The 22,943-nt window shown below is 41.8% G+C and overlaps 2 protein-coding genes across 4 annotated transcripts in view; both read right to left on the reverse strand.

Moving 5' to 3' along the window:
* LOC149142721 (uncharacterized) overlaps nucleotides 1-11,398 on the reverse strand; it is a 53,209-nt gene extending 41,811 nt beyond the window's left edge. Inside the window, exon 1 of the mRNA XM_089448537.1 lies at nucleotides 11,338-11,398. Coding sequence (XP_089304663.1) covers nucleotides 11,338-11,398 — 61 coding nt within the window. The remainder of the gene's footprint in view (nucleotides 1-11,337) is intronic.
* Nucleotides 1-22,943, reverse strand: part of LOC149142720 (uncharacterized) — a 517,619-nt gene that overhangs the window by 374,788 nt on the left and 119,888 nt on the right. For all 3 annotated transcript variants that reach the window (XR_016264192.1, XM_089447323.1, XM_089447324.1), the window contains exons 8-10: nucleotides 11,990-12,089; nucleotides 11,801-11,851; nucleotides 11,675-11,717 (exon numbers count right to left, since the gene is read on the reverse strand). Coding sequence is in view for 2 of the 3 variants with exons in the window: in XM_089447323.1 (XP_089303449.1) it covers nucleotides 11,675-11,717; nucleotides 11,801-11,851; nucleotides 11,990-12,089 (194 nt within the window). In the remaining variant the exon portion in view is untranslated. The remainder of the gene's footprint in view (nucleotides 1-11,674; nucleotides 11,718-11,800; nucleotides 11,852-11,989; nucleotides 12,090-22,943) is intronic.

Below are 22,943 nucleotides of genomic sequence, written 5' to 3' on the forward strand. Positions count from 1 at the left end.
GCATCCTACCGGCAGCCACATAATTAGTTGCATTATCTATTATGACTTGCACCACATTCTACACACCAATCTCTCGGATGAACCCATCTAACAACTCACATATCATTGTTGCATCTTTTATATGTGTTGATGCATCCACTGATTTAATAAACATGGTACCTTTAGGACAATGTACCAAGAAATTTAGAAGGGTCCTACCCTTCTTATCTGTCCAACCATCAGACATCATTGTGCATCCAGAGACTTCCCATGTTTGTTTCAACTCCGCCAATCTAGAGTTGATGTCCTACTTTTCTGCTTTAAGGATTGGCCCCCGCAACTCCTCATATGTAGCACTTTTGTACCCCGGCGCCACAACAGCAATAGCATCACACAATGGCTGCCAAAATGGATTGGTTTAGGTGATGCTGAGAGGTAAGTCGCTCCAGACAAGACACCTCCCCATAACTCTATATGCTTCTTGCTTCTCCCTTTTTTTTAACAATTGATTTTATTGAAGTTTGTGCTCCATGTCCTTTTCATGGAACAAACAATGATGACCTCCCACTCCAAGTAACATTAGCACTAGCAGTAGCAGGTGACACTGTAGAGCCCCTCCCACTACCCTCAGCCTCAAAATCAAAAGAAGATATCCTGAAAGATCTACCTACACGTTCAGCCTTGTTTCTTTCTTCCTCTTCCTTCTTTCTATCTTTTTCATCAATTGCTTCAAGAGTTTTTTTGTATAAGCTCCGCACTAGAAACTGTACAAAGACCAACATCATGTCCAGGGAGTCTAGCCAAGTGGTATTTCAATCGCATAACCCCTCTTATCATCTTGGTCCCATACAATTTGCATGAAAGATATGCCCAATTTGTCCCACCATCAGGCTCCCCATACTCCCAAAATGGGTCCAAGGCTTTTGGCATATTTGTAGTGAACTAATTCAAACCTAGGGCATCAAAAAAACAAAAAAATGGCATTAATGATTAAAGTTTAAACACCCATACACAAAAAATAATAAGTAATAACCACCTCATTTTAAAAAATATTTTTTTTGCTACATTATTTGCAATGTGAATTCAATGAAAAATGGCAATAAGAGGGTGCATAAGAAAGTTAAAAAAAAGAAATGGAGCTTGTTGTCCAAATATGGAGAAAACCCTTGCATTGGCTCATGGGCATGAAAAAGCAAAATGTTGGTAGGCAAAGAGGCAAGCAAGAATAACCCTAAATCTATGAAAAAAATCATTAACATAGGGGTTTTTAAGAACATACCTGTTAATGGAAGAAATGAAGTTTGTCTCACTGTTCTTCAATCTTTGATCCACAAAAAATTCTTAGTTGGTGGTGATAATGGTTGTTTGATCCTCAATCCCTCCTTGACAACCACCACAAAGCTCTTCCCCTTCCTTCTCCAACACTCAGAAACCGAAATGAGGAAATAAAATGAGAAAATTCCCTTTTCTAGCCGCGACCCAGCCTACCCTGCAATATTTCCTATCGTCGTGCGATATTTTGCTGAGATATCAGCGATTTCTCAGAAATATCGTGATATTTTCGAGAGAGGAAATATCGCGATATTTTCTCGACGATATTTTGACTCGCCGAAAATATCGCAATATTTCCGAAAATTGTCGATATCTCGACGATATTATCATCACTAGTTTGGAATGCTTGAATGAAAGTCAATGGCCACACCAATGATCACCAACCTCAAGAAACTACATGACTCAGACACAGGATCAGATTTAGTGGACCCCACTATGTACAGGTAGCTAATCGGCTCCTTGTTGTATCTAGCTCATACTCGGCCTGATATATGTTATTTAGTGAGTGCACTAAGTCAGTTTATGGTCGAGCCTAGACAGAGACATTGGGTTGTTGCGAAGCATATTCTGAGGTATCTGAAAGGGACCATTACCTATGGTCTAAGTTACTCTTCCAACGGTGGTATTTCTTTGCATGGTTATGCAGACTCAGACTGGTCTGGAAGTCCAGTAGACAGGAAGAGCACAACAGGTTACTGTTTCAGTCTTGGATCAGCCATGATTTCCTGGTCCAGTAGAAAACAAGGGTCCATTGCCCATAGTACAACAGAGGTTGAATATATTGCAGCAAGTGATGCATGCAGGGAAGCAATGTGGCTCAGGAAGTTGATTTCTGGGTTGTACAAAACTCGGCTGGAGACTATAGTCCTCTTTTGTGACAATCAAAGCTGCATAAAACTGGCTGAGAATCCAGTGTTCCATGAAAGAATGAAGCACATAGACTTGAAGTATCATTATGTAAGATACATGGTCCAAAGGAAAACAGTCAAGCTACAGTACATAGCAACACAAGAGCAGGTTGCAGATATCCTGACCAAGCCCTTGCCAGTAAAACAGTTTGCGCACCTAAGAGGCAAGCTTGGAGTTGCGGAGAATGCCTCCCTCGCTGAGAGGGAGTGTTGAAAATAGCAGCATCGGAAGTCATTCTCCAATGAGAGGCCTTAAATGGCCACCCTAAGGCTAGCTAGGGAATATTTGGAGAATCAATAAATCCTATGAGCCACTGCAAAAGTCAAGGCGAAGGTAGAAGCCTTGTGAGCTTTGACAAGAGTCAAGATGAAGGAGCTACTAGTGGATGCCTGGTGAGCCATGTGCAAAATCCAAGGCAATGTCTTGTGAGCTCTTTGAGCAACAGTCAAGACTCAATCTAGCAAGAGTCAGGACGAATGAAGAAGTCTTGTGAGCTAGTACTGGTATGATGGACTCCTTGGCTTGTTGTGATGTGACTACCTAGGACCTAGCCCCTCCTAGGCTTACTCCAACAAGTGTCCAAGTTGTAGTACTAAATGATCACATGGAAAAGACCTTCTTCTTATTGTTATCTTAAACATAAGTACTTAAATGTAATTGCAAGTGAATGGACCATGTTGGTTGAGAGAGTGATAAAATGTCTATATAAAATATCTATGTAAAAGCCTTGAGTCATGTAAAAGTGTTTGTCATGTAAACTCCTAGTCCTAGTGACTAGTTGAGATGTTATAATGTAATGTTATGATGTAAAGGCTAAAAACTAAGTTTGCCTAAGTTTATATAGGCATTTTTATATTAAAGATGTCAATGTAAAATTAGAAGAAGAAGGGGGGGCGGGCAGCACACTTGAGTCTAGAGAGAACAACTTAAGTTGTTAACCCCTCTTCCATGGAGTCTTCTAAAAGGATCATGAAACTTATCTAATGTCAATCCAAGATTAAATTTGGGCACTCCATTCTAGCCAAGAGAAATGATAAAAGGACCAAGAGAAAACAATTCGCTACACAAGTTATTTTTCTGCAGTTTTTCATCTACTCTCCAAGGCGCACCTATTCCTCTTGAGCGCCCAAGGTTTCAAGTTCTCCATTGTTAGATATAAGCATTCAAAGTTCAGTAGACATTTCGCCTAGATCTTGTAATATCCCCAATTTTGATTTTCAGCATTAGAGTGGCTCTAGTGGAAAGTGGGGACCACAAGAAAGAGAAATTCGACACAAGGAGGGAACTCGAACTCTTGGAAGAGAGAGGAAAGAGAAGGGAATGCGAATTAGGAAGAGAGAGAGAGTGGGGACCACAAGGAGAGAAGGAGCCACGAATTATAAATAGAGCAAGAGGCACTCATTTTGGGCATTCATTCATCTATTCAAAAATTGTGTCTTTGACATAGCACGCTTGAGCTGAAGCCAAGTCTGCAGTGTTGTTTAGCACACGAGTGTCTCCGAGCGAAGATCTCAACCCTTGCTTCGGTGGACTTCGAGTGCCAGCCCAAGGAGGGAGTTCTACTTCGTCCCAAGTCGTACCAGCAGCAGTAAGTCGAGTTACAGCAGCAGAGAAAGTAGCAGCAAGGAGGCCGAGTTATAGCAACAGGAAGGCCGAGTTACAGCAGCATGAAGGTTGAGTTAAAGCAGTAGAGAAAGTTGTAGCAGCGCAGGGACTGCGCAATTCCTTGAGGAGGCACGTTGGGAGGTTGAGGAGTGAAGGGAGATAGGGGTTGAAACTTGAGGTGGAGTCTGGGGAAGTGTTGTGGGGGCTTTCCCAGCATTTTGGAGGAGCAACAAATGCAGAATTTGTTGCAGGTTAAATCTTCTGCTTATGGAGGAGGGGCCAAGCATTTGGGGTCAATTTTGGAGCGTCAAAACTAGGACAAACCCTTCCTGGGTTTTTCTGGATTTTTAACAAGGACCTCTGAGATAATTTGGCAAAATTTTCTGGGCAGATTTGAGGGCTCAAACAGGGGTCCCAATTCAGCCAGCAACTAGAGGAGCTAGGGGAAATAGGGCCGAATTTTTGAAGTCAAGCATTGGCCAATTCCTTCGTGGGTTATTCTGGGTATTTGGTGGAGAGGCCGGGATTAATTTCCCAAAATTTTTTGAGCACCGGAGAGGGCCCTAGCAAGATATCACTTCAGCCAGCAACGTATTTCTAGGCACCTCTGAAACCAGATTCGTTCAAACAAGCCGACATGTCACGAATCCGGCGAATCGGACATGATTCGTGCCAATTCATGTCCGAAAATCGAGACACGTCGTGTTCGATTGGGACACGATCGAATCTGGATCGTGTCCCAATCGGACACATCGTGTCCCGATTTCCGGACACGAATCCAGAAAAAAGGGACCCGCGCAGCCATAAAAGGCGAAAATCATTGTTCTTTTCATCATTTTCACTCATCTCTTTTGCAATAGGTGGCTGTGGGTTTGTTATGAGGAGTTTGGAGCAAGGAGCAAAGGGTGTGGGAGTGTTTTCAAGGAGATTCAAGCAACAGGTAAGTGCATTTTCTCTCTATTTTTTTGCATTTTTATTACAACAGTTTGCATATGCATTTCTTTTACAAATTTGTGCATTTTTTGTTTTTTTTACAGTATTCATGGCTCAATCAAGGGCAGCAGGTAAGGGGCAAAGGAAGGGGAAGAATGTCCCCATTGGAGATGCCCCTCCTCCCCCAATTTCATCAGAGTCTGCTGCAAGTATTCCCTCTATTGCAAGTAATGTTGAGGGAAGACTTCCTCCTAAAGGTAACATTGAGAAATATCCCTTGTGGAAATATGTCACAAGAGAGGAAGGGCCAAGCAACAAGGTGAAGGGAGGAGGCAATGTGAATTGGAGATGCAACTTTTGCCACAATACTTTCACAAGCACATATTTCCGTGTGAAAGGCCATTTGTTGGCTTTACCAAGTTGTGGAGTTGGAGCTTGTACAAAAGTTCCTTTACACAAGAGGAAAGAAATGGAAAGAGAGTTCAATGTTGGTATGGCACATGTGGCTGCAAAAAAAAAAAAAAAAAAAAAAAAAAAAAAAAAAAAAAACCGAAAATGATGACCCCCTTCCATTTTTTAGGAAAAGCAGCAACAAATTCCATTTGAGAGTTCTAGTGGGGGACAAGCAACAAAAAGAAAGGCAACTTCACTTGGCCCACTGGCAATATTTTTCAAAAGGAGAAACGGGAAGAGCTAAATCTCACCATTGCCTTTTTTTCTATCAAAACTTCATATCCTTTAATGTTGCACGCTCACCTCTATTTATTGAGATGTGCTAAGCTTTAACTCAAGGGGCTCCATCATGGTATGTGCCTCCTGGTTCAAAGAAGCTTAGAACCACATTGTTGACGAAGGCAAAAAAAGAGGTGCAAAAAATGCTTGACCCTATTAAAGCATCATGGCCAACATCTGGGGTTAGCATTGTTTCTAATGGATGGACAGATCCAGCACGGCACCCACTCATCAACTTCATAGTGTCTTCATTCAATGGTCCAATTTTCTTGAAAGCAGTGGATACACTTGGAGAATACAAGGATGCACAATATTTGGGTGAGTTGTTTATTAAAGTTATTGAAGATGTAGGTGTTGATTCTTGTGTGCCAATCATTACAGATAATGCACATGTTTGCAAGGCGGCTGGCATGATTGTGGAAGCTAAATATCCACAAGTGTTTTGGACACTTTGCATTGTCCATTCATTGAACTTAGCACTGGAATCCATTGCTTCTGATGTGCTTTGGATTGGTAACATTATCGAGGATGCACGGCATATCCATAACTTTGTACAAAGTCATACAAATGCCCTCACTATCTACAAGGAGTACAACAATCTATCATTGTTGAAGATTGCAGATACACGGTTTGCCTCTTCATTCATCATGTTGAAGAGATTGAGGGAGGTTAAAACCGCTCTTAGGGCCATGGTTATTTCAAAGTTTTGGTCTTTTTGGAGAAAGACAGATCAAGTAGCCTCTAAAAGAGTGAAGGACACAGTGCTAGATGATGCTTGGTGGGAGAGGGTAGATCTACTTATTCAGATCATGAACCCTATCATTTCTTTGCTTCGATTTGCAAATACAGACCAACCCATCCTAGGAGAGGTTTATGAGGGATGGGATTCCATGATTGAGTCAGTGAAGAGCCTTATTTTACAGAGTGACTGCCCTGAGTATGAGACATCACTAGAGGCCTTCTTCACCACTATACAGGATATTATTGTCAGCAGATGGGACAAGAATTGCACACCTTTACATTGTTTGGCCCATTCATTGAACCCAAAATATTACAGCCATGAGTGGCTGAATGGTGGACCTTCCCGCAGATTCCCTCCTCACATGGATGGTGAAATCTCACAGGGAGGAAAGATGCATTCAAGCGTTTTTTTCAGGATAGAGCATTGCTTGATGAGGTGGAGGATGCCTTTGCAGAGTTTTCCACTGGCACTGATCGATTTGCAGGATATGATCTGATTAGAGACAAGGGGGGCTAAGAAGCCCTATTCTTGGTGGGCAAATCATGGGGCAACAAGCCCTCCTCTACAGCAGTTAGCCATGAGGCTCCTCTCTTAGGTGACTTCATCCTCTTGTTGCGAGAGGAATTGGAGCACATATGGGAATTTGTATAGTGTTAAGAAGAGCAGGCTTGAGCAGTCCAGGGCAGAGACAATGGTGTATGTGCACACCAACCTTCGTCTTATTTACAGGCAGAGGGAAGAGTGGTTGAAGGGAAAGACAAAGATGTGGGATGTCTTTCCTGATGATATGGGTCTGGACAGCAGTGTTGAGTTGGCATTGGCCAACATGGATCTCAATGATCCAGTGCTAGAGCCTGTTAGATTTGATGATGGTGATACTGTAGAGGGGTCATCCTCCACACCAGCAGATGCAGAGACGACTTTGGATACAGGGGAGGAGGATGCAGCAGAGGAGAGCAGTGGTGACCATGATGACGAGGACAGTGATGTTGATTTTGATGATGACTATGAGGATTGATGACTCATGAGTCATGAGCTACCTACTGCCTTGAGGCTTGTATACTTGTAGTTGTTTTGTATTTTCTATTTCTATTTTCCATTGGCATTGCACTACCTATGTAACACATTTTGATTTTGATGACTTAATGAGAAAACTACAGCTGTCAGTGTCTTTATCTTACTATCTTGTCTTTCTCCTATTGGATCATTGATGAATTGAATATGTATTATGATTTATCATTTATGAATTTAGAATTTATGATTCATTGATTTATCATTTATGTGACATGTCACAAATTACAGCTGTATTTGAATTTTGTATGTACTATGCATGTTATAATGTTACCGACTTACTTTGTAAACATTAAAACTTACATCTAGATGAAGATCTATGTTTGAAATCAATGAATTTGTATCATGAATGAGAATTTGTGTAAGAAATATCTAATTTTTAATATATATATATATATATATATATATATATATATATTATAACATATCCGAATGTGTCCTATTCCGGGGGGTCAACGTGTCTGAATCCGACACTCGAATCCCCGTATCCGACGAATCCCAAATCCACGTGTCAGGTTACTTAGCTGGGCAACTTCAGTGCAAAGCTTGAGCAGCGTAGTAGCATTTTGGTGGAGGGTGTCTTATTTGTCATTTGGGGCTTTGCTAGCTTGCCTTGAGCAAGCCCAGGTGCATTCCTTCCAGCACCTTATTGTACACCCATCTTTATTAATAAAAAGAGCTCAGCAGCGCAGTTTTTGGTGCAATTTTATGGTTTGAATGTGTGTTCACTGTTTATGGTGTTTTTGTCTATGTTTGCTTTGCATATTTACTATTAATTTTCCTTAGGGATATTACAGATCTAGTCTATTTTTCTGCAATGCGCCCAAGTAATCTTCAGATCTACTTCATATAAGCTCAAATCTAGTTCGGGTTGCTTCAGATCTGACATCTTTCGCTCAAGGCAAGTTGATCTAAGTCATTTGCACCTGCATGCAAGAAGTTTCAAGTCAGTTAAGGCTTCATTTGTCTCCAGTCGTCCTCTCTCCCAGCAAACTCTATTGTAGCGCCCTCAAGAAGGGTTTTGTACCTGCAAATTTGTTCAAGAGCAATAAAGTAAGAAAGCCTTTGTTGGGGTTTTCTCCCTTATTGAGTTTCCCCAGGGTAAATCTTGTGTATTGATGTGTTTGAGTATTTTAACAGTTTATTTCAATTACTTATGCATGTTGATATTCAGATCTAAAGAATTTAAAGTACTCACATTCATATCCAACAGTTAGATCTAGCAGATCTAAGTGAACAACAAGCAAATCTAGCAAATCTGAGTGCAGATCTAAGTGAACAGCAAGCAGATCTTGCAAATCTGAGTGCAGATCTAAGTGAACAACAAGGAGATCTAGCAAATTTGAGTGTCTAGAAGGCTGAAAACTTCAATTTTGAGGTGTCCTTATAAGTTTTTGATCATTTACAATAAGTTGATTTGAAGAACAGAATTTCATGTGTACTTGAAAATTTAGTTTCTGTTGTTTATATTTTCAGCTATATATGTGGCTGCTACAAGTTCAGAATTTTAATCATGTTATTGAAGTAATTCAAGATCTGGGTTATTTGATAAAGAACCAAGGATGGCAGTCACCTTGAGTTAAGAAAATTTTAACATTCAGAGAGTCAGAAAGAGGAGGCCAATATTTTCTCCAAGAGGTTGCGTAGAGGCTCAAGAAGGCAATTCGATCCAGCTGAAGAGGAAGGCGTTTTTAGTTCCAAAGGTCGGGAAATTTTTTCAAAGGGTCGGAGAAGCGTTCTCCTTATCAGTGGCAGGTAGGATGGCTAGATTGGCAATTGATTCAGGTAGAGCATTTGAGGGACTGTGCTAAGGTGACGCAAGGCCTGCGCAGAGCTGGTTGGACGGCTAGCTTTTCAGAGGCAGTCAAGTGTCGAGATTGCTCGGAGTGAGGGTAAATTCCCTCAGAAAATTTTTGTCAGTATTCCTCTTGGATAGATTCGCCAATTTGGCGATATTTATTGTACTCAAAATTTCTCACTGTTGCTTAATAATAAAAACCCTCAGCTGCTGCACCGGTTTTCCCAAGTTGGGTTTTTCCGGGGACTTTTGTCCAAAAATAACTGTCATATTTTTGTGTGTGTGTCAGTGTTTTCTTAGTTTCTAGTTTATCTTCCGCAATATTTTTATTTGTAAAGGTTGCAGTGCGATTAATTTATTGTTGTCGTAGCAATAAACTGATAAATTAATTTACAATTAGAAGAATTGTTTCCAGTTGCTGCAATAGAATTTCAGTGGTGAAATTTTCACAATACCATGTTAATTTTCACAATGTTATATGCTATAACAATCACTTAAACAATTTCTTCTTCCGGTAGCATTCACTTTTCCAATATAAAATTCAATCACCCAATAACAATAAGCAATTGTAGATAGAAGAGAAAGCAGTTTGCACAATAGAAGACAGCCAAGATCAATGAGACACAGAGATTTAGGTCAGAGACCGGGAAAAAACCCCACAAAGGGGAAAACCCAACCAAATTTTTCTTGTTTAGATATTCATCAAATGTTCAACAAAGAAATAGTACATCCATCAATAACTCAAAGTCAATGCCTTGACTTTCCAAATCAACAATCCAAAAACCAATCAATGATGAGAGATAAAGTCAAATCTGGTCAAAGTACCAGTCTGCAATTTTCTGCCCTGTGAAAGTATAGTCAACAGCAATCAACAACCTGCCCTAACTAGTCAAATCAACGGTCAAACTTGCTCAAAACATTTCAGTCAACCCAAAAATGAATGTGGCCATCCTTCCTTAGTCAACCCACTCAAAACAATCCAGAAATTCTGCCAACAATTTGGTCAACCTGCGGTCAAACCTGGCTCAAGTCTGCAGCCAAACCAGTCAAAGTATGCCCAAAAGTTCGATCAAAGTCTCCTTGAATTCGGCCTCCCAAAACAGATCAGAAATTCAGTCAAACCAAATCATATTAGCCCAAGTCAATGCAGGTCAAAGAATGCCCAAAACAGAAAGTCAACGCAGGTCAACAGAGCTCTTCTCTCTCCTTTGCACATGTGAACTTGTAACTGTAATTTCCATAGGTGTACGAACCAATTCATGAAGATGTGATGTGATGATGATGCCTCCAAGTGAGGTCAACAATATTGTATTTATATGAGTTGGAGGAGGGTAAATTTCTCTCTCTAGGCCAACTTGACTTTTTCATGTTGACTTGGACCCACATAATAATGATAATATTTTCGATGTGCAAATTTATTTTTTCTTGGTAGAAGAGGGGCCTCCTTAGGGGTTTCTAGGCTTCTCCAATGGGGAAATTGCTCTCTCAGCTACCAATTTTCAACATTCTGACATTTGTTCTCGATAAATGGGCGAGGGAACATATGACTGATGCAGGGAGCGGAGATCAAAAGGCATAATGTATCGGCTACATTGGTGGCTGTCAGGAGCTGCTGGCTGCCAGCTGAAGAAATATCTAGGAGAAAAATTCTCCTAAGGGGTCACCCACTTTTGGTGGATAACACAATGTACACCATCATCTCAACACTATGGTCATCAATGCCAACAAAGAAGACAACCATGGGGCTTTTCAATGTCAATGAAATCAAGGTCAACGAATTTATTGTCAATGAATAAGAAGTGTTTGGATCACTTGCGGACCAAAGAAGGTGCCTTTGACTCATAAATTATTTTATATTATTGTATTTAAATACCTTTAATTTTTTCATAGAGCATATATAAGAGATAACAATGTAAACTTACCACGGCAATTATTATTGGATGATTACAAAGCTTCTGACCTGCATATATCTTCAGTGCGTGTCTTTAATATTTATCTCAGCTTATTGTAATATGTGGGCTCATATCTGTGATTATATTAGTACATGTTAGCTTCATAAGTGCTGAACTTAGTGCATATGCAGATATCTTCATAATTTAGCACAGTTATCTTTATTTTTACCATTAATGTACTTATGTATTAGTACTTCCATAACACCGCAAACACTTAACTTTATAACTAGTATAAAGATTAAACACTATACAAACTTAAGTTAATGTTGATTATCAATCTCTACCAGGCTGAACACTGAGAAAAGCTTCCTTCAGGTCCAGGCATGACACCTCAACAATTGCCATTGTCACCACAAGGAGATCTCAAGGTCCATGAAGGGTTTCAGAGTGTAGAAAGGTGTTTAAAATGTGGAAATTATTGCAGTTCAAGGGCTACACATGACAGCAGAGGAGATATTTCTATCAGTGTCAATGAACACAATGATAATTCAATGCCTTCTGAAATGCACAGAAAGATTTTTCTCTATATACCTTTCTCACAGATGTCTTATTCAACTCACAAAATAAGTGATTCATTCTATTCATACTCACTGTATAAACAAAGGATTTCATAAAACTAACCATTGCGTTCTCAGGTGATCGCAAAAACGAACCAGCTACCCATCTGAAAACAGAGGACAATGAAAGTTTGATCAAGATCAGATATAAACACATACAAAGGTAACTCTAGAAGACGAACAAACTTACCCTGAAGTCCCTAGGTAACCATACATTGATCCAGGAGTGCCTGCTCCAGCTCTGGGATGGTAAAAGAATGTTTTAATCCAAAATAAAAGTACATGTATGTACAAGGAATTCATGCAGCTATGAAGGCTTGAAAACAATTTGAACAGAGAGACAAAATCAGACAAAGGTCTTGTCCCAGTTGGAAATTACCCCAGTGAACAAGCACCAGCATCACCACAACAATGTAAAACTGGAATTGCCTTTAGAAGAGGAAAGCCCAACTCTATTGCTGCAGCTTCACTAACCTCTCCTGTTTCCAAGAAGTGACAAATTGTCATTTCAGTTGTGTTATGACTCTTTCTCAAAACAATTCAAAAATATGTCATACTAAAAGTTTATGCACTGATGCAAGAGGAGTACCAACCTTACACTTTGGACCAGACCTAGTGACCGAGGAAGATAATAATATTGACATCAATCAACACACAAAAGCAAAACGGTTGTGATGAAAAGTGAAAACAACAATATAGCTGAGCACAAGTGAGCAATAAGACCAATGAATAGAAAATAAGTTGCAGAAAGAGGTTGGATTATTGCTCAAGGATGGAATAAAAATGAACATAAATTTGTTTACGTTGTACAGGATTTACTTACAGTTTTGGTATTTTGGGATTCAAAGTAGCAAACAGAGTTGTATCTGCATGTTGAAGCAGATAAGATAAGATAATTTTCTTCATGTCTAACAAAAGACCACAAAAGTAGGTCAATGGGGCTAAAAAGTACATCCAACAAGTTTAAAGTACAAATTGGGAATGCAAAAACAACTTCTAGTTAATAATGCCAAAACCATAAGATCTAAGCACACAACTAACAGCTAAACCGATAACTAATAAACTTAATAAAGCTAATACAGAAGCATAAGAAGTGAAGTATTGAGTATAAAAAAAGATGCAGAGAAGCTAGAGTACTAAGAGCAGGCAATCAATGCTGATCAAGAGGAGATGATGTCAAGCAATGTTGAAAATTTCGGCATCGGGAATAAATCAGCAATGGTCCAAAAATGAAAAAAAATTGTAAAAGTCAGAAAAAAAAGGTAAAAATCAGCAAAACATTGGCAAAATAAAAAAATAAAAAAAAAATACAAAATAATTCATTTTTTTCCAATTTTTTTAGCATCTAAAATATCCACAACAATCAGATAAATTCATTGCCACATAAATATGAAAATTAAACTAATATATAAGATGTATAACAAGTCTAGTGCTATATCACATATCAGCAGTGAATCATTTCCTAAATCCCAAGTCCTCACTCAGCCTTAAGAGTCAAACTATCAACAAAAAATAGAATAAATGTATCTCATCATCAATTTCTGAGTATAAAGCTCCAGCAATATACATATAAACTTCAGTGGTACAATAGCAATATGAAAACCCAGCTTAGCGATAATAACTCAGGCTGATGTAAGCAACTCAATCTAGTCTCCGCTTGACAGAACTTATCCTTCTGATCAGATAAAATTATTGCTTGGACAGAATGAAACAACTGAGAAGGTTAACCACTGTAGGCCTGGAAAATCGATCGATATATATATATATATATATATATATACTGCTCCAGATTCGCTCTACTATGTATAAGGTTCAGAACAGACTTACGCGGTGAATTTTGATCCAGCCTCCACACCGAGATATTTGGCCTTGATATATATGTCCGCGGTCTGCCAACACACTCAGAAATTATAGACTGTCTAATAATGAAGATTTGTCAATAATATAACCTTGCAAGGAGTTTTCCCTCCAATTTATAATGATTCTCGACCAGCCAGCAATGGAAAATCACGCCCAGGAGTGAGGAAATTCGATCTGGCGGCGGATCACTTGCATCTCGGTCTGCCTCCGGAGTGGAATTCTCAGTTGCCACACCAATGAGATATCCACTCAGGAACGCAAAGAATCACGTCCTGCAACTAAGGATATTTATGTCATGTTCCTTTTTTTTGGTTTCCCTTATGGTGTGGTTAGGATGGACTTCCCGGGTTGGAGACAGCTAGGTCACAAGAGCAGGTTTACTCCATCAGTGGGCCTAGGGGTTTCTAGAGGGGCTTTATAACCCCTTTTCACATAGTTCCCATCTGAGTCCACAAGGAGTTAGCCTCCCCCTCACTTTGTCCACACTTTGGGTCAGGCCTGGAACGATGCCCCGGAGGTTGATGCAGCTAAAAGAAAGTTAAAACCATAATTTGTCCACTTACAACAGGAAATGCACCAAAAAATGCAAAAGATGGTCGAGACATATAAAAATTAGCACGTGGGAAAAAGCCAAACATGAGCTCTAGCCCTATCATTATGGCCATCACCCTGACCCTTATGTGAGCCACTGCATCATTGAGGGACCCATATTGTCCCAACCCCTGGTGGGCGATGAACTACCCAACCTTAAGCGGCTATCCATTGTTATATCATTAACATCATGCTCTCATTCCCTAGAGCCCCGAGCAGTTATAAAAAGAAAAATCAATAAAAGGAAAAAGGCATACAAAGAAGCGTGGAAAAACAAAGGTCGTGGTAACTCATGTACCACGATTTCTCCCTCCCACATCTACACACCCATGTGTGGGCTTCCCTCATTATTGCTAACCTTGTACCATGGCATGTTGCTTGGAGCCTTCCCCTGTTACCCTTCCTCCTCCCATCATTATTTCATATGATGCCAACCATTTGACGGATGTACTAGGGACCTGTCACTCCCTTAGAGGTTGAAACCACCTAATAGGGTCCTTGATTAACCTCCTTCTTGAGCCTAAAGACACCTGTACATTCGAAAGGCCATTATGGAAGGGCATGCCACTATGAAGTGCCCACTTGGTTCCATGATTTGTAAGCTCATTTGCTCAATTAGACTAATGAATTGTTATATTGGAAGGTAAGGAGATGCATTGGATCTTATACAGAATTGCAGGTGGGTCTTCATCTTGGGTTTGGTCTCCCTATACGAGATCCAAGCCCTACAGATGGTCTTGATGGCACTTGTAGGGTGAGCGTTGAAAGCCATGGGTCTCCACCATAGCAGAGAGCAAATAGCCACACCATGGGATCCTTCAACACCACCTATCACTTCTCGTGTCCCAATTATTTGATGATGATGATGCACTTAGACCACCTTGCCCAGCCAGCGACACACTTGGCAGTTGATCCAGGGTCCCAGATGAGTTTTTGTCTCACTTAGGGAGACAAGGGAGGGTTTGCATCATCATTCCAGCCCTTAAAGATGGAGCACGGGCTTGCTTAATGTTGGAATTTCTAAGTCTAACTGTTAGAAACCATTCATGTACTTTATTGATTTATTCCTACCTACTTGTTTTGTTAATTAACAAGTTATTTACCATGTAAATACTAGAAATAAATACAAGTACATGCTCAACACATTACTAGTCATCAACGGAAGGAAACAAAACAAGCACACAAGTGACACCGTTGTTTTTCGACCAAAGTCCCCGGAAAAACCCAAAGCGGGAAAACTGGTGCAACTATCTGAGGGTTTTATTATTATGCAGTTTTTGAATACAATCTGGGTGCCTACACTGGCTCACCCAACAGAGAATAATCTCGGCAGTAGTACCTCTCAGTCGGAGACAGATGTTTTTGGCTGAAACCCCGGATAACCACTCCGGCAGCTTCACAGCTCCAATCTGCCCCATGAAACCCTAGCGCCAGCCTCTAGAGACAGTGTTAGCCCTTTCTGGCCCAGCGTTTGCCCAACGTCACTCTGGCTTGGCCTGCGTCAGCCCTTTGGCCCTCTGCATCACCCACGTTGGCCCTCTAAGGCATTGCGCAGCTCCTGGCTGGCTCTGCGTGAACCCCTCGCTGGTTTTGCGTCGTTCACTCTCGGCTACTGCGTTGATCCTCCTGGTGCCATCTCTGCCTCTCTTCTTCTGTATTCACTGCCCCTCAGCTACAACCCTGATCACTCTCTCGACTTCCTCAGCAAACTCAACCCCAGAAAGTCGAAATCTTGATCAACTCGATGTGTTCTCCAAGTGACCTTCAAGCCTCCTCTTATACTTTTCTCCTTGACAAATCAACGGCCGAGATTAAGTCCCTAATCAACGGCTAAGATTAGATCTGGCTTGATCCATAACTTTTGGACCATTCTAACACAGTTTTATATTAATTCACATTAATATTTTATTTCCCCAAGTTTAGACTTAGGGACTCCATTAAAAATATTAATTATTTTAATATCTCCCAAACTGTTTAGAATCTGCCCAAACCCTTTCTTGGTATTGGAGATCTCATGTGCCTTAGCCTCTCAACCAATTTTCGTGGCTAGAGCACATCCGATGCTACCCCAAATCAACATTCCCTCTTAGCGAGGACTATGCTCTAACAATACTCCTCACTGAGTATCACTCTGATCATCCGACATCGATCCCTGTGCTGATGCTAGGCCTGTTGCCCATCATCTGCACTGCTGCATCCTGTACTGCTACCCATGGCCCTGCCACTGCCACTGCTGCATCCGTACTGCAACTCCCTCTCATCCTGTTGCATCGTGTTGCCCATAGCACTGTCACTGCTAACTGCTGCATTGCAACCCAGTTACTGAGAAGTAAGTAACTGATCTCCCAACTCTGACATCTCCGTCAGGCTAGAGACACCCATGATGCTGAAGCTCCCTCTGTTGCTGACAAGTGCTCCCTCTCTGACCTCTGCACTGCTACAACTATTCCATGCATCTCGCACTGTTGCACACCTCTCTGTGCCATCTTGCACTGGTGCAACACTCCCGTGCTTCTCGCATTGCTGCCTCACGTTGTCCTGGGAATCCTGCACTATAGCTCCCTCTGTCGCTCCATCCGCATTCGTCTCTACTGACATCCGCCAGTACTGCTACTCCTCTTCGGGGCTCTCGTAGCAAGGTATAATCCAAGAGGCTGGGTACCTCGAGGATCCTGCCCCTCATCGCCTATAATCCATCTGACTACAGCTTGATGTCTCCCCACTTTCGCTCAAGTGGCGTGTGAGCACTCATGGCACAGTCATCATCTGTCTCCACTTCCTTCTCTGCCCTTGCTGGTGCAGCCTTGGTCTCGGAGGCCTCTCCCTTGCTCTTCTTCCTTGGACATTGGGTCGCATAATGACCCAGCTCCCCACAGTGGAAGCATTTGACCTTGGAGAGGTCCTTCTTCTTTCGTTTCTCCTGCTTTCCCTCAGATGCTAGGGCAGCATCCACCTCCTCCTCCTTCTTGATTCTGATCCCCTTGCCGCTGCTTCCCGCCTTGCTTAGCCTTTTGATCTCTTCTTGGCGAAGAGCCGCCCACATTTCCTCCCAATCTGGAAGGGTCGCCTTGCCCAGTATGCTCTGGACAAACACCTCCCAGTCTTCTGAGACTGCGTTCAGGGTTGTTCTCACCATCAATTCTTGATCCAGTGTGGCCCCTATGGAAGTCAGTTGATCCCGGATCTCCTTCAATCAACCAAGGAAGATGTCGATCTGTTCTCCCTTCTGCATCTGGTATGACCACAGTTGATTTTCTAGTAACATCCTTCTCTGCACAGAAGTATGTTGGTACAATTTCTTTAGGGCCTCCCACATCTCATTTGCCGTGTCCTTTTCGGCAATATGTGGTACTACATGGTCTTTGACCCCGTCAAGAATGATGCTCTTGGCCCTCGCCATTGCCTCCTTGTACTTGTCGTTATCAGTTGGGTCAACTGGGATTGCTATCGTCCTCAAGGCGAAGTGCTTGACACGATTCCTGTCTAGAACAGATAAGATTCTGGCCTTCTAGACTACGAAGTTTGAGGCTCCGTCCAGTCTGTCCTGGTCTCTTACCCCGTTCACTGCCATCTCACTGCTCCTCTACTTCCCTCCTGGAAGTTCTTGGTGTGACTCCCTCTGAGCCTCGATTTCCCTCCTGGAAACCCTTCTGCCAATGTCGAGATGCCCCCACTCTGATCGTTAGTGCAGCTGCACCATTGATCCGGATTTCTCGGCTAGAAATCCTCGGTAGCAACTCCCTCCTCCTTGGCCTTGCCCTATTAGGTATTGTTCTGACTACAATACCCCACCAGCTCCACTCTGCAACTTACCCACAGCCTCCTAAACCCCAACAAACTGAAGGTTAGAGCTCCTAGGCTCTGCGCAATCAGGCACTGGCTGAAATGCTCCCCTAGCCAACTGCGTCAACCCTCCCGGTCTTTGCGTGGCTCTGCGTGAGCCTTTTCTGCCCTCCTCAGTCTCTGCACTAGCCTCTTCCTGGCTCAATCTTGATGACACAGGCACTACGTCACCCCTTCCTTGTTGCTACTCTGCTAGGAACAGCTTCTGTCACTTGGGACAACTGTTTTCTGCTGCTGCTGCTTTGCTTGGCTGATGTCCTCAATTCTCCTGTGATTTGCAACCACGCTCTGATACCATGTTGGAATTTCTAAGTCTAACTATTAGAAACCCTTCATGTACTTTACTGATTTATTCCTACCTACTTGTTCTGTTAATTAACAAGTTATTTACCATGTAAATACTAGAAATAAATACAAGTACATGCTCAACACATTACAGATCATCAACTGAAGGAAACAAAACAAGCACACAAGTGACACCGTTGTTTTTTGACCAATGCCCCCGGAAAAACCCAATGCGGGAAAACCGGTGCAGCTAACTTATTATTATGCAGTTTCTTAATACAATCTGGATGCCTAAACTGGCTCACCCAACAGAGAATAATCTCGGCAGTAGTACCTCTCAGTCAGAGACAGATGTTTCTGGCTAAAACCCCGGATAACCACTCCGACAACTTCATAGCTCCAATCTGCCCCACGAAACCCCAGTGTCAGCCTCTAGGGACAGCGTCAGCCCTTTTTGGCCCAGCGTTTGCCCAGCGTCACTCTGGCTTGGCCTGCGTCAGCCTCTGGAGGCACTGCATCAGCCCTTTGGCCCTCTGCGTCACCCACGCTGGCCCTCTGAGGCACTGTGCAGCGCCTAGTTACCTCTGCGTGAGCGCTAGCTGGCTCTGCGTGAACCCCTGGATGGTTGTGCGTCCCTCACTCTTGGCTACTGCACTGATCCTCCTGGTGCTATCTCTGCCTCTATGCTTCTATATTCACTGCCCCTCAATTGCAACTCTCTCGACTTCCTCAGCAAACCCAGCCCCAGAAAGTCGAAATCTTGATCAACTCGGTGTATTCTCCAAGTGACCCTCAAGCCACATCTTATACTTTTCTTGTTGACAAATCAACGGTCGAGATTAAGTCCCTAATCAATGACAAAGATTAGATCTGGCTTGATCCACGACTTTTGGACCATTCTAACACTGTTTTATATTTTTTCACATTAATATTTTATTTTCCCTAAGTTTAGACTTAGGGACTCCATTAAAAATATTGATCATTTTAATATCTCCCAAATTGTTTAGAATCTGCCCAAACCCTTTCTGGGTATTGGAGATCTCATGTGCCTTAGCCTCTCCACCAATTTTCGTGGCTAGAGCACGTCCGATGCTACCCCAAATCAACACTTGATTCAATTGGAGACCCATGAGGACATTCTTTGTGCCCCCACAACCACTTGGGAGCACCACAGGTCATTTGCTTGGAGATAAAGGGGCCACCCCCTTCATCACTGTATTGGAGCCTTCGTATATATTATGGCAAATGAGGGGCTTCATTTGGCCTCCCAACGGCCCTACTAGCTACTATTATATCATTTTGGCCCTCTTGAAAGGCTAGTCATTCATATTTTGGAGCTATTTGGTGGGCTTGTCACCAAAGTGGTGTTATTTGCACATTATTTTATTTTAGGGGCCTCATTAGGCTAAATTAGGCCATTCGAACTCCTTAGAGGATTTTATAAATATGAGAGAGGCACTCTCATTCATTCATCATCACTTGTATTTGTATCTCTCTTAAGAAAAGAACTTGGACCTGCTATTGATGGACGAATTGGAGCTTTATTGATGCATTTTGATGTTTGGATAATTGTTACTTTGTCTTGGAGCTTGATGATTGCAAATGTGATGGATGGATATACTCTTTTTGCCATGTAAGTGCTCTTTTCATGCGAATTTCTTAATCATTTATGTCTAATGCATGGAACGTTATGTCTTGATTTTATTTGTGCCCTAATAATTAATGTGAATTCCTAGATCACTTGGAATCTTGGCTCATTGCATATGTTATTCATCTTTAGAAGAAGAACAAATTATTCCTAGGGGTGGGTTGTGTGCCTTTCACCTTGAAACTTCGTCAAATTCTACAAGTCGAAGTATAGATTCCTTCTTGTGACCTAGTTAGGGTTTCTCTAGCCCAACGAAGCTGCAAAAAGGACTCCTTAATAGAGCGAGAATCCTAAAATCAGATACACTTTGACTCCATTCTCCACAATTGGCTAGGCAATGATCTCAATCCTTGGTGATCAGCCTAAATTTTTCTCCTTTCCACAAATTTTTTTGTCCTAACCCTAGATGGACTAGCTAGGGCATCAAATGATTTTCTTTAGAACCATCCATTTGAGGTGGGAGTTGGTGGATGACTGCGTTAGTGTCTCCTCTTCTAGCCCTCCTAGTTTGAAGATAATCCCACGGTTAGTTTTAGAGAAACATCAAGCCCTAGTTAAAAAATTGTTTTGGTCTGTGTCCTTAGGTTAGCGGCATTTCAAGGGGTCTATTGAGCTTGAAAACTCAAAGGAAGTTCCTCTATTATTGATACCTCCACCCACCCCTACTTGACCTTGGCACTTGCTTGAAGACTTCCCCAAACCCTAGGCCTTGTTTGGGTGTCCTTGGGATCCTTTGTGGTCCCATATCTCTATCATTATTTATCTCACAAGGCCACTTTAGGAACCTTGTTCCCAAAGAGACTTACATCTAGGACATCCTTTGTTAAGGAATACCTCTAATCCCTAGATCTAGCCTCCTTTGAGTCTTTATTAGAGAGCCCCTTACCTTGCGCTTTAAGCAAGGAAGCCTATTATTTGAGTCTCAGTTGTTAATAGGCCCTAGGAATCACTATATATCCTATCATTGACTTATCTCTCCTTGTGATTTCCTTTATACCGGTAATCCTCCAATCGGTTTAAGTTTGTAAAGAGCAGGGGACATTGACTGAGGTGATTGTGGGTCCTTGTGTTGGTTTTGGGTAGCATCGGATGTGCTCTAGCTCCGAAATTTGGTGGAGGGGCTAGAACACATGAGATCTCCAGAACCCGTAAATCGTTTGGAGAAATTCCACCCGGATGAGGAGTTATTAAAATAATTAATATTTTTAATGGGTTCCTAAGTCTAAACTTAGGAAAATAAAAATATTAATGCTTATTAATGAAACTATGGGTGAGAAGGTTCTAAGTGACTAGGATCAAGCTGGTTTTAATCTTAGTCGTTGATTAAAGATTAGATCACGGTCGTTGATTCATCAACAGGAAAAGTAGAAGAGGAGGTTTGAGGGTTAGTTGGAGATACACCGAATTGATCAAAGAGTTTGATTTTTCTGGGGCGAGGTTTGCTGAGAAAATCGAGCTAGTGATATGAGTTGCAGTGAGGCGTAGTTTGGCAGAAGGACTTCAGTCCAAGGTCGAACAATACATAGCAGAGAGGCAGCGCAGCACCAGGAGAAACAGCGCAGCTCTAGAGAGGGTGACGCAGAGCCCAGAGAGGCTGACGCAGAAGCTAGAGGGGCTAACGCAGGCCCTTAGAGGTAGCACTAGGGTTTGTCTATGGGGCAGAGAGAGTCGTTCAGCATATCGACTTTTTGAGCAAGGGAAGCTCACTGAGAGGGTGACACAGCTCCTATACAAGGTGACGCAATTCCAGCGCAGAGCTTGGAGCAGCCATCGCTGCCTAGCACTAGGGACAACATTTGTCATTTGTGGGGTTTGATCATCCAGTTGCTGGATTTGCCGAAATATTTGTCTCCAGATAGAGGTACTTCTGCCAAGGTTATTCTCTGTTGGGTGAGCCGCATTTGGTACCCTAGTTGTATTCAAGAATCTACTTAATAATACAAACCCTCTATATGCTGCATCGGTTTTCCCGAATTGGGTTTTTCTGGGGACGATTGTCCAAAAATAACGGTGTCCCTTGTGTGATTGTCTTAGTTTATTTCAGTTCATGATCTGTATGTATGTGTAGGCTGCAATAGTGTTTTTCATCGATGTTTATGTAATTAAATAACTTGTTAAATGCAAAGAACAAGTAGGAGGTGATAAACCAGTGATTGCAGTAGGGTTTTTTGATGTGTAGATTCAGAAATTTTCACACCTTGTCCCATTGTTGCCACTTGGTCTAGTAGTTGCCCCTTTAGAACCCCTCGTAGGACCCTGCTAGATTGAGCGGTAACATGCCCTAGCCTAGTTGTACTATTTTAGGGGACCAAAGTTTGGGAGAAGAAATTTATGGAAGAAAAATTAGTTTGATCACCAAACGCTTGGACCAATGCCTCGTCTGTTGGGCATATGGAGTCCTACATGCTTTAGATTAGCCAAAATTGTCCTTAAGGAGGTCAAGAATTGGTGCCCTAGGTACCAACCCACAACAATTACCCACTCAAGAATTATGGAGTTTCATGGATAAAAACAATATTTTACCAGTAAAAACATGAAGAACATATGCAATTGTCAACCAAATTGCTTTCAAAATTTATCTTCACAAAATTAGGGCACCATATAGCATTAATCTAGTTGCAACAATTTCATATATTCGACATTATTTCAGGAGCAAAATTTCAACAAAAGGCACTTACAAGATGACATGCAATATATCCATCCACAATCCAAGAGATAGCTCCAAAGAAGATCAAAAATCAGCTCCAAATATCAAAATGCATCCAAGATACTCCAATAGCCAATCCAAGAACAAGTGCGAATTTGCCAAAGAGGCTGAAATTCCCAAGTGATGATGATGAGAGATTAGAAATGATCTCTCTTTTATTTATATGTGTCTAACTACGTCAAATTATGCCTACTAGCCCCTTAACATTATAAAAATGGGCAAGATACATCCCTTGGTCACAAGTCAACCAAGTAGCTTTACAAAATTATGAATTAGCCATCCAAATGCAAGCCAAAATGATGACGCCATGCTGATGTAGGGTCGTTGGGAGACAACGTTGAATCCTCTTGGTGCCAAAATCTGTGAGAGGGCTCCATAAATCTCGAACAAGGGGATGGC

The sequence above is a fragment of the Pinus tabuliformis genome, chromosome X, assembly GCF_031772625.1.
Source record: "Pinus tabuliformis cultivar Carrire ecotype Pingquan chromosome X, CPIR1, whole genome shotgun sequence".
Taxonomy (NCBI): domain Eukaryota; kingdom Viridiplantae; phylum Streptophyta; class Pinopsida; order Pinales; family Pinaceae; genus Pinus; species Pinus tabuliformis.